Source organism: Biomphalaria glabrata, chromosome 1 (genome assembly GCF_947242115.1).
Source record: "Biomphalaria glabrata chromosome 1, xgBioGlab47.1, whole genome shotgun sequence".
Taxonomy (NCBI): domain Eukaryota; kingdom Metazoa; phylum Mollusca; class Gastropoda; family Planorbidae; genus Biomphalaria; species Biomphalaria glabrata.
Window position 1 is genome coordinate 67,048,936 of NC_074711.1, and position 14,278 is coordinate 67,063,213.

Here is a 14,278-nt window from a genome sequence, read left to right on the forward strand (position 1 = left end):
TGTGAAACTAAATACACTGATGTGTGGTACTAAATACACTGATGTTTGGTACTAAATACACTGATGTGTGGTACTAAATACACTGGTGTGTGGGAGTAAATACACTGATGTGTGGTACTAAATACACTGATGTGTGGTACTAAATACACTTATGTGTGATACAAAATACACTGATGTGTGGTACTAAATACACTGTTGTGTGGGAGTAAATACAGGGTGTGTGGGACTAAATACACTGGTGTGTGGGACTAAATACACTGGTGTGTGGGGCTAAATACACTGGTGTGTGGGACTAAATACACTGGTGTGTGGGGCTAAATACACTGGTGTGTGGTGCTAAATACACGGGTGTGTGGGACTAAATACACTGGTGTATGGGACTAAATGCACTGGTGTGTGGGAATAAATACACTGGTGTGTGGTACTAAATACACTGGTGTGTGAGACTAAATACACTTGTGTGTGGGACTAAATACACTGGTGTGTGGGACTAAATACACTGGTGTGTAGGACTAAATACACTGATGTGTGGGACTAAATACACTGGTGTGTGGGACTAAATACACTAGTGTGTGGGACTAAATACACTGGTGTGTGGGACTAAATACACTGGTGTGTAGGACTAAATACACTGATGTGTGGGACTAAATACACTGGTGTGTGGGACTAAATACACTGGTGTGTGGGACTAAATACACTGGTGTGTGGGACTAAATACACTGATGTGTGGGAGTAAATACAAGGATGTGTGTGAGTAAATACACGGGTGTATGGGAGTAAATACAATGATGTTTAGAACTAAATACACTGATGTGTGAAACTAAATACACTGATGTGTGGTACTAAATACACTGATGTTTGGTACTAAATACACTGATGTGTGGTACTAAATACACTGGTGTGTGGGAGTAAATACACTGATGTGTGGTACTAAATACACTGGTGTGTGGTACTAAATACACTGATGTGGGGTACTAAATACACTGATGTGTGAAACTAAATACACTGATGTGTGGTACTAAATACACTGATGTGTGAAACTAAATACACTGATGTTTGGTACTAAATACACTGATGTGTGGTACTAAATACACTGATGTGTGAAACTAAATACACTGATGTGTGGTACTAAATACACTGGTGTGTGGTACTAAATACACTGATGTGTGGTACTAAATACACTGATGTGTGGTACTAAATACACTGATGTTTGGTACTAAATACACTGGTGTGTGGGAGTAAATACACTGGTGTGTGGAAGTAAATACAGGGCGTTGTGGGACTAAATACACGGGTGTGTGTGACTAAATACACTGGTGTGTGGGGCTAAATACACGGGTGTGTGGTGCTAAATACAGGGGTGTGTGGGACTAAATACACTGGTGTATGGGACTAAATACACTGGTGTGTAGGACTAAATACACTGATGTGTGGGACTAAATACACTGGTGTGTGGGACTAAATACACTAGTGTGTGGGACTAAATACACTGGTGTGTGGGACTAAATACACTGGTGTGTAGGACTAAATACACTGATGTGTGGGACTAAATACACTGGTGTGTGGGACTAAATACACTGGTGTGTGGGACTAAATACACTGGTGTGTGGGATTAAATACACTGGTGTGTGGGACTAAATACACTGATGTGTGGGAGTAAATACAAGGATGTGTGTGAGTAAATACACGGGTGTATGGGAGTGAATACAATGATGTTTAGAACTAAATACACTGATGTGTGAAACTAAATACACTGATGTGTGGTACTAAATACACTGATGTTTGGTACTAAATACACTGATGTGTGGTACTAAATACACTGGTGTGTGGGAGTAAATACACTGATGTGTGGTACTAAATACACTGGTGTGTGGTACTAAATACACTGATGTGTGGTACTAAATACACTGATGTGTGAAACTAAATACACTGATGTGTGGTACTAAATACACTGATGTGTGAAACTAAATACACTGATGTGTGGGACTAAATACACTGATGTGTGGTACTAAATACACTAGTGTGTGGGACTAAATACACTGATGTGTGGTACTAAATACACTGGTGTGTGGTACTAAATACACTGATGTTTGGTACTAAATACACTGGTGTGTGGGAGTAAATACACTGGTGTGTGGAAGTAAATACAGGGCGTTGTGGGACTAAATACACGGGTGTGTGTGACTAAATACACTGGTGTGTGGGGCTAAATACACGGGTGTGTGGTGCTAAATACAGGGGTGTGTGGGACTAAATACACTGATGTTTGAGAATTAACATTTTTAACGTACTTGACTAAATTCATTGTAAAGTTAAATGGCGAAGTTTAGAATGCATTTTAAAATTTTGTATTCTTAGTGTTTATAATAATTTTTTTTTTCAAAATAGGTTAAAATATTTGCAAATGTCCTTTTATTGTTTTTTTGTTCTTTTTTTTTTATGTCTGTTCTTAAATCGACCTCCATTTCGACCTTTACATTGCTGACAAGAATCGCAAATATCAAGAGACAATTCCTTTGGTATTTTGGAGAATTAGTGTTCAATGGTTTTTCTCAACTCAGCGGCTGTCGCATGTTTCATAACGTAGACTTTGTCTTTAAGTTATCCCCATAAGAAAAAAAAAATTATTTTTTTCCCCCTTTCTGTTATACAAGGTAAAAATTATTTTAATGAGGACGTTTAAATAGATGTTTATGTTATTCTGTCTATAAGAGATCTATAATATCTCAGCTGTCATTTAGTTACCTGGTATAATGAAAAGCATTCAGATTTGTTGTTTTTCGATCACCAGAAATTTGATGCTTCTAGTCTTCTTGTTCATTCGATCTTATTTAATTCATTTTTCTTCTTTTTTTTTTTTAACCTGCAGCATCAATGCGCACAAATTGGGTGCCTACAAAAACAAAGAGTAATAAGTCTTAAATGTGACCGTTCTCCTCTCTCATAAAACTTTCCCAGTGCTCATTAATATGGCCTCCTTCAGTCGCGGAGCAACTATGGATCATCTAAAGGAAATGAGAGGAATGCCTGGGCATTAGCTGTGGTCGGAATAATGTCGCCCACACATCAGTTCCCCCATCTCCACGCAGCTGATGTGTCCAAAAGAAAGGCAGTGCCAATACAGTTTAGGGTCAGCGGCGTTGCAGGTTCTGCCAGGGTGTAAAACTGGGTGCTGCAAACTGCCTTAGAGCAGTCAGCTCCTGATTTTTCCTCAGGGTTGACTCCCGAAGCCTTTCCCATGATTGGGTAGCCAGCCATGGCTAACGAGACCCTCCTACCCAAAGCTTACTGGTTTAGGCGCCAGTTACTCGCCTTTGCCCCTTCTCCTGTTAGTGACAACAGTTCCGCCAGACTCAATATCTGAGCCACACGCGAAGGTCTGGAGTTGGACTGGTTGTCAGAGGTTATTTGAGACGCATGCCATTAGAAAGCATTTTATAGGTAGCGGAGTGCTTACATCCATTACCACTTCTGGCAATGACAACCTTGCGGAATCACTCTTTCCCAGTGCTCACATATTAAATCATTTAACAGAACTATTTTAGTTCAATTATTAATCCATTTTTTTTTTAAACTTTTATATCGTGTAAAAATATACAAAATCTACTAAAATCTGCTACTGAGCCTATGATATCTGGACACCATCATCTTTTAGAAGAGCCTGCTTCATATTTATTTCGTTTCACCCACTTAAAGCATTTTTTTAAAATTAAAATCATGTAATCACCTCAAAAGGTTTGAGATATTTACATGCAATAGCCTCTTCCTCTTCATTTCCTCGCAATGGGTCACTAGTTGACTTTATCCAATTGGTAGGAATGGACATTTTTCAAATTACCCATGACCATGATGTGAGCAAGGCAAAGGCGACCAAAGTTTGGAGTTTGCATCTTTAACATAAGCCATGTTCTAAATAATGTCATGGGTGTATAAAGACCTGATGATAGAATGTGTTCAGACGTTTTTGATCTCCACATGCAAGACATCACTGAACAGTTTGGTGTCTGGACAACAAGAAAAGAAAGACCAATCTTACACTTAAGCTTGTAAGTCAAATGAGAGATAAGTCAATAGGTAACAAACAAACATACCAACAATAAAGCATCCATTCCAAATTTACATACTACAAACACAAATAAATTAAATAATTTGTATTCATTTTAATAGAAGCTTTCAAGTTGTTTCACCATAGGACAATAGTAGCAATAATCAAGTCAGAGCTTCAGGCTGAACAAGCTTTCAAATTATAACATTTAAAGCATGTATCCTTTCCTTTAATAACAGGAATTAATTATTTAGTTCTAATTTTACAAAATCACAATCAAGATGTTTCTCTGCTATTGTTTCAATGGAAATAATGAAGTCAAGTAACAGTCACTAAATGTACTAAATGAAATCAACTTTATTGTCTCCTATAGCAGTGTCTTTCAACAAAGCAAATATGCAAAGTACAGTACATTTAAATTTAAACGTTTTTGGCTATCAAAAATCTGATCTCAATACAATTGACAAATATCTTCTCTGATTACCTTTTCAAGCAAATAAATCTTAATACACTTCTGGAATGACAAAAAAAAATGACTTAAAATTAAAAAAAAAACATTTCACAAATTACAAAAAAAAAAAAAAAAAACATTTCACAAAAGACCAAACAAAACTGTTCCCCAAGGAAATGCAATCACTTTGTGCTGCACATATAATAAAACAAAAAGTCCACTTGAAAACAAAGAGGCCTGCACAAAAACATTATTGCACATCAACATGTATCCAAGAAAGGGAATGCCAAGTGGTATGAAGAAAAGAAACAAGTTTTTGATGACACTAAATCAAACACACAGACAAATAGATCACATCTCACAAATAGATTATCACATTCAACATCTGTTGTACTTGAGACCCATTTTCATAACTAATAAGGAAAAAAAATAATACAGGTGGTACAATATCTACTGTAATGTACAGGTCATCAAGTAACCACATGTGTTTATCATCTAAACCAATGGAAGAGAATAGTTTCATACAAAGTTGTTTGGCAAACTGAATCATCAAGTCATAAGGAAAACTGGAAATCAATGACCTCATTAATGAAACAAAAACATTAAAAAAAAACATTTTTATCACATTACAAGAGCATTACATGCTGAACAAACTGGATCATCAAGAGGTCAGAGATCGCTTGATATCCTTCAGGAGCATGGAGCCAATGACCATTTTTTCACAATTGACAGTGACCTTGACATTCTTTCCCCCAGTGTTGACCGAGACCAGCACCAGCGTTGAAGTGGCCAGGGTGTGAGCAGCAAAGTTGAAGATGCTGGGGTCAGACGAGGGCACCTGGAGAAGGTTTGCCACAGTCATGACAGCGGAACAAATACTGTGTGGTGTTCTCTTGCTCTCAGGGACATCGCAGCTCTCCTGGTTCTCATTCATCCCTCCAAGTTTGGCTGAAATAGAACACAATGTATTTCACTTATTTATTAAGCAATTCAGAAGGTCAAACAGACATTTTTGAAAAAAGACAGACAAAAAGGAGAAAACCAATAGCAGATATTTTTTAAATGGACTGCTAACATTCCATCATTCAAAGCTCAAGCATAGAGAGCTAGAGCTGACTTGAAGAGCTTCTCTGGAAAAGTACACTTATTGCTGGTTAGAAAGAAACATTTTTAATAGGTATTTCAACAAGGTGGATTAATTGCTAAACTGTCTAAATAGTGTGAATGGCTTCATCCCCAACCCACACACAGCCTGTGGATATGTAGAGTTATGTATTCATACATTAGATAACACCTTTGCACAAGCTCAATAATGCACAGCCATCAATTTAAAAAAAAAAGAATGTATGAAAATACATTTTAGGTCATCCAAAACAATTAAATCAAACATGTACGGTCAAGAGCATGTCAAAGGTACATAACTCAAAAAAAAAAAACAGATGAAAAGAAAAGAATCTTGGGGTTTAACAAATCTTCACTGGCAATAATGAGAGTTCACTGCCCCTTTCTCAAGCTCCCCGCTCTAGTGTAAGATCATTCAGTGTCTCACTTGTACTCATTCCTCCTCCTCGAGGTTTTCTTGAGGGAGGTTCATCCAGTCACCCAGTTTGAAAGAGCCAGTCCAGCTCTTACATCTTCACAGTGTTTAGTGTCTACTTGCCTCCGAGCTAACACTTGGCCAGCCAGACAGCTACGTGCTGACACCTGACCCCTGCTGATGGGCCGAGTTACAAGTTTGTCACAGGTACATGAACAACTCGTCACTGGCCCCTCAGGAGCCATCATCTCGGGATGGTGTCAAGAGCTTCTGTCTCTAACAGTCAAACCAAATTACCGCAGCCTAATGTTTACTGAAATACACTTCTTTGCTATCTTTTCCAGCTTTGATCAAAATAACCATGGCGACGTTTACACGCTCTTCTTAGAAAAAGGTTTAAAAGATTGAGAAAGTTATTTTTGTGCACATTAATTAGCCAGTGACTAAACGCTTTTTTTAAAAACATGTTTTTGGCATGATGTCATGAAATTATTCTTGAATTTGTTTAGACTCATTCATTTGTAAACCAGAGTTCAATGCAGTATGAAAGATCACAAGTTTTGCTTATACATTCAAGTATAGACAACAAGCTAGTATATGTATGATCTAAGCATAAAATTTGTGTCCTATATTGTTATGCTTTTTGAAGTTGTTTAGCGCGACATTAAAATTAACGTCATTTAGATTATTAGATAATTAATAACTAACATAGTAAGACTATTAGTCTTTAAAGCGTGTACATGTTTCTATTGAAAGAGACTTGAAAAGTTCAACAACAATAACTAGACTACATAATTTATCTCATTCAAAACATGTATGACCAGTCACTAAAAGCGCTGTAGATTTTCAGAATACAGGAAAATAGTTCAAACCTAGTGTTGGGGTGAGGCATTAGTGTTGGGGTGAGGCATATTAGTGTTGGGGTGAGGCATATTAGTGTTGGGGTGAGGCATTAGTGTTGGGGTGAGGCATATTAGTGTTGGGGTGAGGCATATTAGTGTTGGGGTGAGGCATATTAGTGTTGGGGTGAGGCATATTAGTGTTGGGGTGAGGCATATTAGTGTTGGGGTGAGGCATATTAGTGTTGGGTGTCAGGTTTAGGAATAGCTGTATACAATTAAGGTCCCGGGGTTCCACCTGACAAGACATCACTCACACACAGTCATACATAGAGTGACCAACTATGTGAATAGTTTAAATAACAAAAATTAAACGAATTTAATTGTATGAAACTGATATATGTGTATGTACAATGAAGATGATAAATAGACAATATTTATATTAGATATATATATATAATATAAATATAAAGATATTATTCAACAATTAATTTAAGCACCTTTGCTACTGCTATCAACTTGTCACCCTGGTTTCATAGTCCACCAGACTCTGACCAACTGGCGCCACAAAACTGCCAACCTCAGTAATAGTAAAGTTAGACCTCAGATGATTGCCACTTTGACAATGACACTGAACTGTAATATATATTTCTGAGACGGCAGGCGACGCCCACACTAGCACAGACTCGAGCTCAGTATATACAACTCCTAAACAGGGGTCCAAAAATCCTACTGAAGAATAAGTCCAAGAAAACTAGTACAGACTATAGATATAATAACCTTTTATGGACCAACACACTGTCCGTTCCAACCAAAGTCAGAGGGTTAACTGCCTCATGACAAAGAATGGCCAATAGATGTCACCGGACTTAGTGACGTAGCAAAACAATTCAAAACAAACATACAAGACACTCTCGCCCCGTACAAGTACTATGAGTAGAGGAAATAAAAAACAGAGTTAGGATAACTACGCAACATTGGGGTGAGGCATTAGTGTTGACTGGTGTTAGGGAAGAGAGAATGTTGAGGAGAATAAACGCTGAGACTAAGACTGTTGGGCTGATCCCAATTAAAAATGTGTTCTGATTGCATAGACTTTGTCAAAATAGAACTACAACTACAACACACAGGCATCTCAATCTTTGTCATGTTCCCAGTCCACAAGCAGAGCTGGTACAGGATTTAAAAAGTTTTGGTAGTGGAATCCAATAGCAACTGTGAGCCTGTTTCCAATTTCTTCCTTTCTGAAGCTGTCTATGTAGATGCTACCTAGGATCCTTCTATAACATCTCCATTCCATGACAAGGATCCACCTCTCTCTAACTCTGCTTAAGTACCAGAAGTCAAAAGCCTATCTTGCTACAAGCTATGAACTCTGAACCACTTGACTAACAGACCAATGGCTTTACCATTCAGCCAGCCCACCATGAATATTGTAGTGCAGGACACACACAAAATTCCTTATTGGGTATTCCAGGGTACAACAGCTTGTGCTTAACAATAAATCACATCAAATATTAGAACAAGTCTCACCATCTTATTATTACAAGAAAGACTGACCAAGCTATGACTGTTCAAGCAAGTCCCTTTATTTCTTCTGCCAATGACACTGTGCCACACTGACAAACTGTCCAGTCAAGAACACCACTTGCAATGCAGGCTGCTAGGTAAGAAGGATTTACTTTTACTTCAGATGAAAATATTTGTGTGCAGCCCATGTAATTTGATGATGTCTGACATCCATTGAGGAAGACAAGATGTCAGTTATAAGGGCAGGCCACTTCAGATTTTCATAAGACATTTGGTTACAGAAAAAAAAAAAGAGTGCTTTCTACTTCACATGCTTAAAACTGTTTTTTAGAGTTACCTTTTCTTTCACTGTTTTTACCTCTCCATCTGTTGCATCACGATTTGGAAAAAAATAGAAATAAAAGGAAAGTTTCCATTTAATACTAAGAGGCTGACATGGTTAAGTTGACCCATTTTACTACTTGCAGGCCAGGATGACCTGTCTCTACTTGAACCAACTAACTTTAAGTATTGTTAAATTTGGATTAACCAGAACTTCACAAAGCTTTTAAGACCCTGGGTTCATAAGTCAGCTAAATGACCATTCAGCCGACACATCTCATGAGGAATCCTATCAAGTGATGACTCACCTTTCTGTGCCTTAAAATCATTCTCTCCCATTGTGTGAGGCTGCAGGAGCTCCCCTACTGGGGCAGAGATGGTGAGGGAGTATGTCTTTTGCTCAGTGACTAATTGAAAGCTAGCTGGCTGGGTGGTATCATTAAAGTTGATGCCCATCAGAACACTGGTACAAGCTCCCACACCAAGTGAGGCTGAAAGACGAAGGCTTTCAATTTAAACTGACATCATTTTGAAAAAAATCTTTTATCAGTTTAATACATTAAAGCTAAGCTTATTGACAATGGGAGTTAGTCATACTCACATATGATGTTAAACATTAACTCGCACTAGATCACAATTATAACAGTGACTTCAATTAATCTATGAAATTTTTTATTCTCATTAACAGACTTCATAGAAGAAAATTGTGATTTCTAGTCCGCTAACAATTTATTTTTCAGAATTGCATGTAATCTAAATCGAATACAGCTATTGAATAACACCGTCTGCTTAATCTTGTTATTCCATCTGCTTAATCTTGTTATTTTAAAATAATAATTACACATGTGCATACAATTAACTATTTAATTAAATAGGAAAAAGGGGCAAACACTTTCATATTAGATTTCAATGCACCTATAAGCATATTTCAAACAAGATGATAGTAAAATCTGATTTATAACTTGTACATGGATAGTTGTAAACAAGATAGCCCCCTGGCATAATACAAACTTGTCTTTTTAATCTTGTCTTAAAAATGTTTTTAATTAATGGTATAAATTGTGCTTATTTTTTATTTTAATAATGAAGAGTATGATTTTGCAGAAAATAATAAAGTTTCTTAAGTAGCAAGTTATTTAACTCTTTCTCTCCTAATTGACGATACCAATGTCGATTCAACCCCAATAAATTAAATTAATTTTTGGCTTTATGAACATTAATTTGCGTTGTGTAAAAAGAGCATGCAACCCTCTTTAATTCTTTACCAAAGATAACATTTTCTCAAAGCAAACAAAAAAGTTATTGATGTTTAATCAAAACAGGATAGTGAAATACAAATGATCAAAAATGAGTAATTCCGTTGGAGCGTGGAAAATAAATTACGGAGAGAAAGAGTTAAGATATAACACAGCATGACTGAATAAGACAAGAAATAAAACAAAATGGTATTAAAAATGAGACTAAATAGCAGCTTATCAACTGCAAGATAGTAGATTTTTTTTTAAAAGTAGATTTGTTTAAATTGTATTTTCTTACCTATTTCTGGAAAATCATTTATCTCCATTCCTGGTTGTATTTTCTGTGGAACATAAAGAGAATTGACTTAAAGAAATTAATTTTTAAAACTTCGTCATTTAAATTTGACACTTTCTACTGTGTGAGCAGTAGTAGATGTAGAGAATAGTAACTATTTAGAGAAATAAGGGATCAGTCCAGTAACTAAACCTTAGTAAATATTCCTCTCATCTAAAAGAGACAAAGCCGCTGAATTAATCAACATAGTCAATGTCCATGAACACAGCATAAAATCTCAAAAATTAATGACAGGACCAAGATTGATATTAGTAAAGAATGCCACATCAATGAAAGTAAAGATACGTAAAACATTTTAAAAATTTAAATTGTATTGTCTGTCAAAGACAACTACTTACCTTTTCTCCTATTTTAATGGCTGTAAAGGGAGCATCACTTTGGTTAGTGAAGATCAATTCCAGAGTGACTAGTTTGGGTGAAAATATGGAGATGGTGCGGGTATATTTGTAGGTCAGTGACAAGCCTCCAGAACTTAGACGATTGAGAAGTTCATAGGTTTTACATTGAACTTTCACACCTTGAACAATCTGGCAATATAAAAAAGAAACAAACAAAGTTTAAACCCAGCATTTTTTACGATGATAACCAAGGTTCTGAAGCCAAGTAGGTAATAAGTAAGCCTCACAAACAAGTCAAGATTTTCTAAAATACAAAACACTGAAAAGAAAAAGCAAAATAAGAATGGTGATTTCTTACATTGGACTGATCTGGTTGTGCAGCGATTGGTTGTGTCACTGAGCCAGAAACAGCTGCCATTGGAGTTAAAAGATTTCCTGCAATCCCAGAGCCCAACACAGGTGGTCCAGATGTGGTCACTGTACACAAAGTAATAATTTATAAGTAATATAATGTGAGACCACAGCAATTGTTTTTAGATAAAAACAGAGGCTTAGCTAGCCATGTGCGGGTGGTGCGGGCCGCACGGAGTATCAAGTGATGAGGGACATCAAAGTAAGGACAAAATTTCTCATTGTACAAAGACAAACTACTCTAATTGAAATGTAAATTAAACAAATATCTATTTAGCTACTTTGTTAATTTCCTCTATTCTTTCTAAAATTAAATGTAAACTGAAGCCTAACCTGAATTAAATTTACTAGGTTTGTTTAAATCTCTAAAAGGCAACGCACTTTTACACATCCACTTTCTTTCACCCTAACCCTAACCCAAACAGCGAGAAAGTTTTGCCCAAAATCCTTTTTCTGCTACCTCTGCATAATCTTCTGACAAGACCAAGTATTAGCCTACATCTGCATTTATAACCCAACTAAATGAATTCAATGAGTGGCAGTTACCAGTGAAAATTACAAAATCAAGAGACAAGCAGAGCTTACATTCAGTCAATGTTTGCTTGTAGGGAACTTGGAATTTGTCTGTGTGTAAAGAACAGTATTGACAGCAATGTTCAAGATTTATTTTAGCAAAAAGGAAAAAAGTGAAAAGATTACAAAAAGAGACTCTTGGACATCATTTGTTTTCTCTCAAATCAGAATCTGGCACTCATGGGCATCATGAACAAGTGGAAGAAGAATTGGAAGGATAAAAATGAAAGCAAGGTCTTGAGGTTGGTGAAATTACTATCTAAGTGGAATCCATTCCTGAGATAACTTTGGGTTCCAACCAAACTTACTCAAATGCTCATGAAAATAGCCCATACAGTAAGTAAACCAACTAAGACTAAGACTAAGACTGCTTTATTGATCCTTACGGAAATTTGTTGTGATTACAAGGACTCGTTTCTCATATAAAGACAACACAACAGAAACATACACATAAATACAACAGACAACATGAAGAGTTCATTCAGCGACTACACACAGGTATCTTGGTGCATTTCATGTTCCCTAATCAATGAGTGGCGGTGATAGAGTCAGACCGAGTGAGGTACGAACGAGTTTTTGTACCGCTCCGTTCTTGTTTTGATTGACAGCAGTCGCCCACTTCGCGACGACCTGGCGTAGTTCTGATGGAGCAGGTGGCCGTTGTCTTCCAAGATTTTTTCGATTTTTCTTAGGCACGTTTGTTCAAAAAGTTCCTTTAAATGTGGTAATGTTGTGAGTGTAATTTTTTATGCTTTTTTAATGATGTTTTCTAGACGTTGCAACAGTTTAGATGAGGCGTTGCCTTGCCAACAACTTATTCCGTATGTTAGCAGATTTTGTACAGTTGCGCCGTAAAATGTCTCAAGGATCTTCTTGTTTAATTTAAAACTGTTGAGTTTGTATAGAAAAAAGAGTCGCTGGGCTGTTTCCTTTGTCAGAGTTCCAAGGTGGTCTTCCCATGAAAGCTTGTTGTTGATGATAACGCCTAGATATTTATATGCCTTTACTTGTTCTATAGATGTAGTGTTTATTTGCAGTTCACGTAAAGTTTGTTTTTTCTTTCTAAAATCTATTATAAGTTCTTTAGTTTTTATTACATTCAGTTCTAGAAAGTTGTCGGTGCACCAGTTTGTAAACTCTTCTATCGAGCTTCGATACTGAGTTTCGTCTCCTGAAATAAGACCGACTATGGCAGTATCATCAGCGAATTTAATGAGTTTAACTGAGTCATAGATGCTTCTTATGTCATTAGTGTAAAGAGTGTATAGTACAGGAGAAAGCACACAACCTTGTGGAGCACCCGTACATAGTACTCGAGTTGACGATTTGGTGTTGTTGACTTTAACATACTGGGGCCGTTGGGTTAAAAAGTTTAGAACCCATGCTTGTAAGTAAGGGTTACATTTAAGTTACTCAGTTTGTTTATCATTAGATGTGGCTGTATGGTATTGAAAGCCGAGGAGAAATCTACGAAGAGGACTCGTGCGTAGGTTTTGGGTATATCGAGATGCTTATAAAGATGGTCCAAAAGCAATAGAATGGCATCCTCAGTTCCTCTAGCTGCTTTGTATGCAAATTGGTGAGGGTCTAGGCTGTTATTGACTTTTGCTACAACCCAAATATTTCTAGATTATTTTCAATACTATGTCTACACTTGACATCTTAAAGTTGGATCTAACTTCCAAAATTTTACAGTAATTGATAATGATTTTGTGAGTCTTTTGTTGACTTCATCGACACTTAAGACAAGCATGATGCTTTGTATGACTTAGACAAAATGGACTGCAGAGGTCAAGGCTTTGATATTGCTGCAGTCATGAAATTTCAACACTACGGTGTCCAAAAGTGTATTCTAGAAGTCAATCCTAAAGTACCAGGCATCTAATACCCTAGCTACACCACTGGGTAAAAATATGTTCAAAATTGTTTGAATCTGTATTTGTTTTAACATTCCTATTTACAATACTATAATTCCTTTAAAAGATGTTATTCTATTGTTTGTACTTAGAAAAAGTTTTATTACATGATAAGTCTTAGGTAGAAACAATATCATTACAGAAATATTGATCTCTTTGATTTCTAAAAATAGTAAACTTACAATCATCTAAATCTAGCAGCAAGTCAGTAGATGGAGACTTGGATGTCACTTTAGGCTGAACTGGTTTAGGTGGTTCCTTTATTTAATTAAAAAAAAAAAAGAGAGAGAGAGAGGTATTATGGTGTAATAAATTCACTATAAACCTTTAGTATTATCTAATAAATAAAATCAGTATATCCCTATTATTGTCAATGCCCACAAAAACTCATGTTGTAATGTTCACAGATATTGATTTAACAATTTCTCTCACCTGCTTTTTGCTAACTTTTTTAACTTCCTCTTCACTATCCTCATCAGAGGAATCTTCTTCTTCTTCCTCCTCCTCCTCCTCAGATGACTCTTCTTCACTTTCTTCTTCTTCTGATGAGTTTTCACTCTCCTCTTCAGAGCTATCTGTTGCTGCTGCATCTTCTTCAGATTCTTCATTAGAACCTTCCTCTTTATCTTCATCAGTGTCTTCATCACTGTCCTCTTCACTGCTGTCACCTAGAAAGTTATGAAATGTTCTTATTACACATCAAAGAATGACAATGCTATACTTC

At 36.5% G+C, this 14,278-nt stretch overlaps 2 protein-coding genes across 8 annotated transcripts in view; both read right to left on the reverse strand.

The window, feature by feature from the left end:
• LOC129925814 (proliferation marker protein Ki-67-like) overlaps positions 1-3,826 on the reverse strand; it is a 42,152-nt gene extending 38,326 nt beyond the window's left edge. The window contains exon 1 of the mRNA XM_056026622.1: positions 3,728-3,826. Coding sequence (XP_055882597.1) covers positions 3,728-3,826 — 99 coding nt within the window. The remainder of the gene's footprint in view (positions 1-3,727) is intronic.
• A 314-nt stretch (positions 3,827-4,140) lies between these two features.
• LOC106069716 (AP-3 complex subunit beta-2-like) overlaps positions 4,141-14,278 on the reverse strand; it is a 33,519-nt gene continuing 23,381 nt past the window's right edge. For all 7 annotated transcript variants that reach the window (XM_056009301.1, XM_056009299.1, XM_056009291.1 and 4 more), the window contains 7 exons: positions 13,987-14,222; positions 13,737-13,812; positions 11,013-11,131; positions 10,655-10,843; positions 10,260-10,302; positions 9,032-9,214; positions 4,141-5,444 (listed from right to left, as the gene is read on the reverse strand). In XM_056009301.1, coding sequence (XP_055865276.1) covers positions 5,158-5,444; positions 9,032-9,214; positions 10,260-10,302; positions 10,655-10,843; positions 11,013-11,131; positions 13,737-13,812; positions 13,987-14,222 — 1,133 coding nt within the window. In that variant the 3' untranslated portion in view covers positions 4,141-5,157. The remainder of the gene's footprint in view (positions 5,445-9,031; positions 9,215-10,259; positions 10,303-10,654; positions 10,844-11,012; positions 11,132-13,736; positions 13,813-13,986; positions 14,223-14,278) is intronic.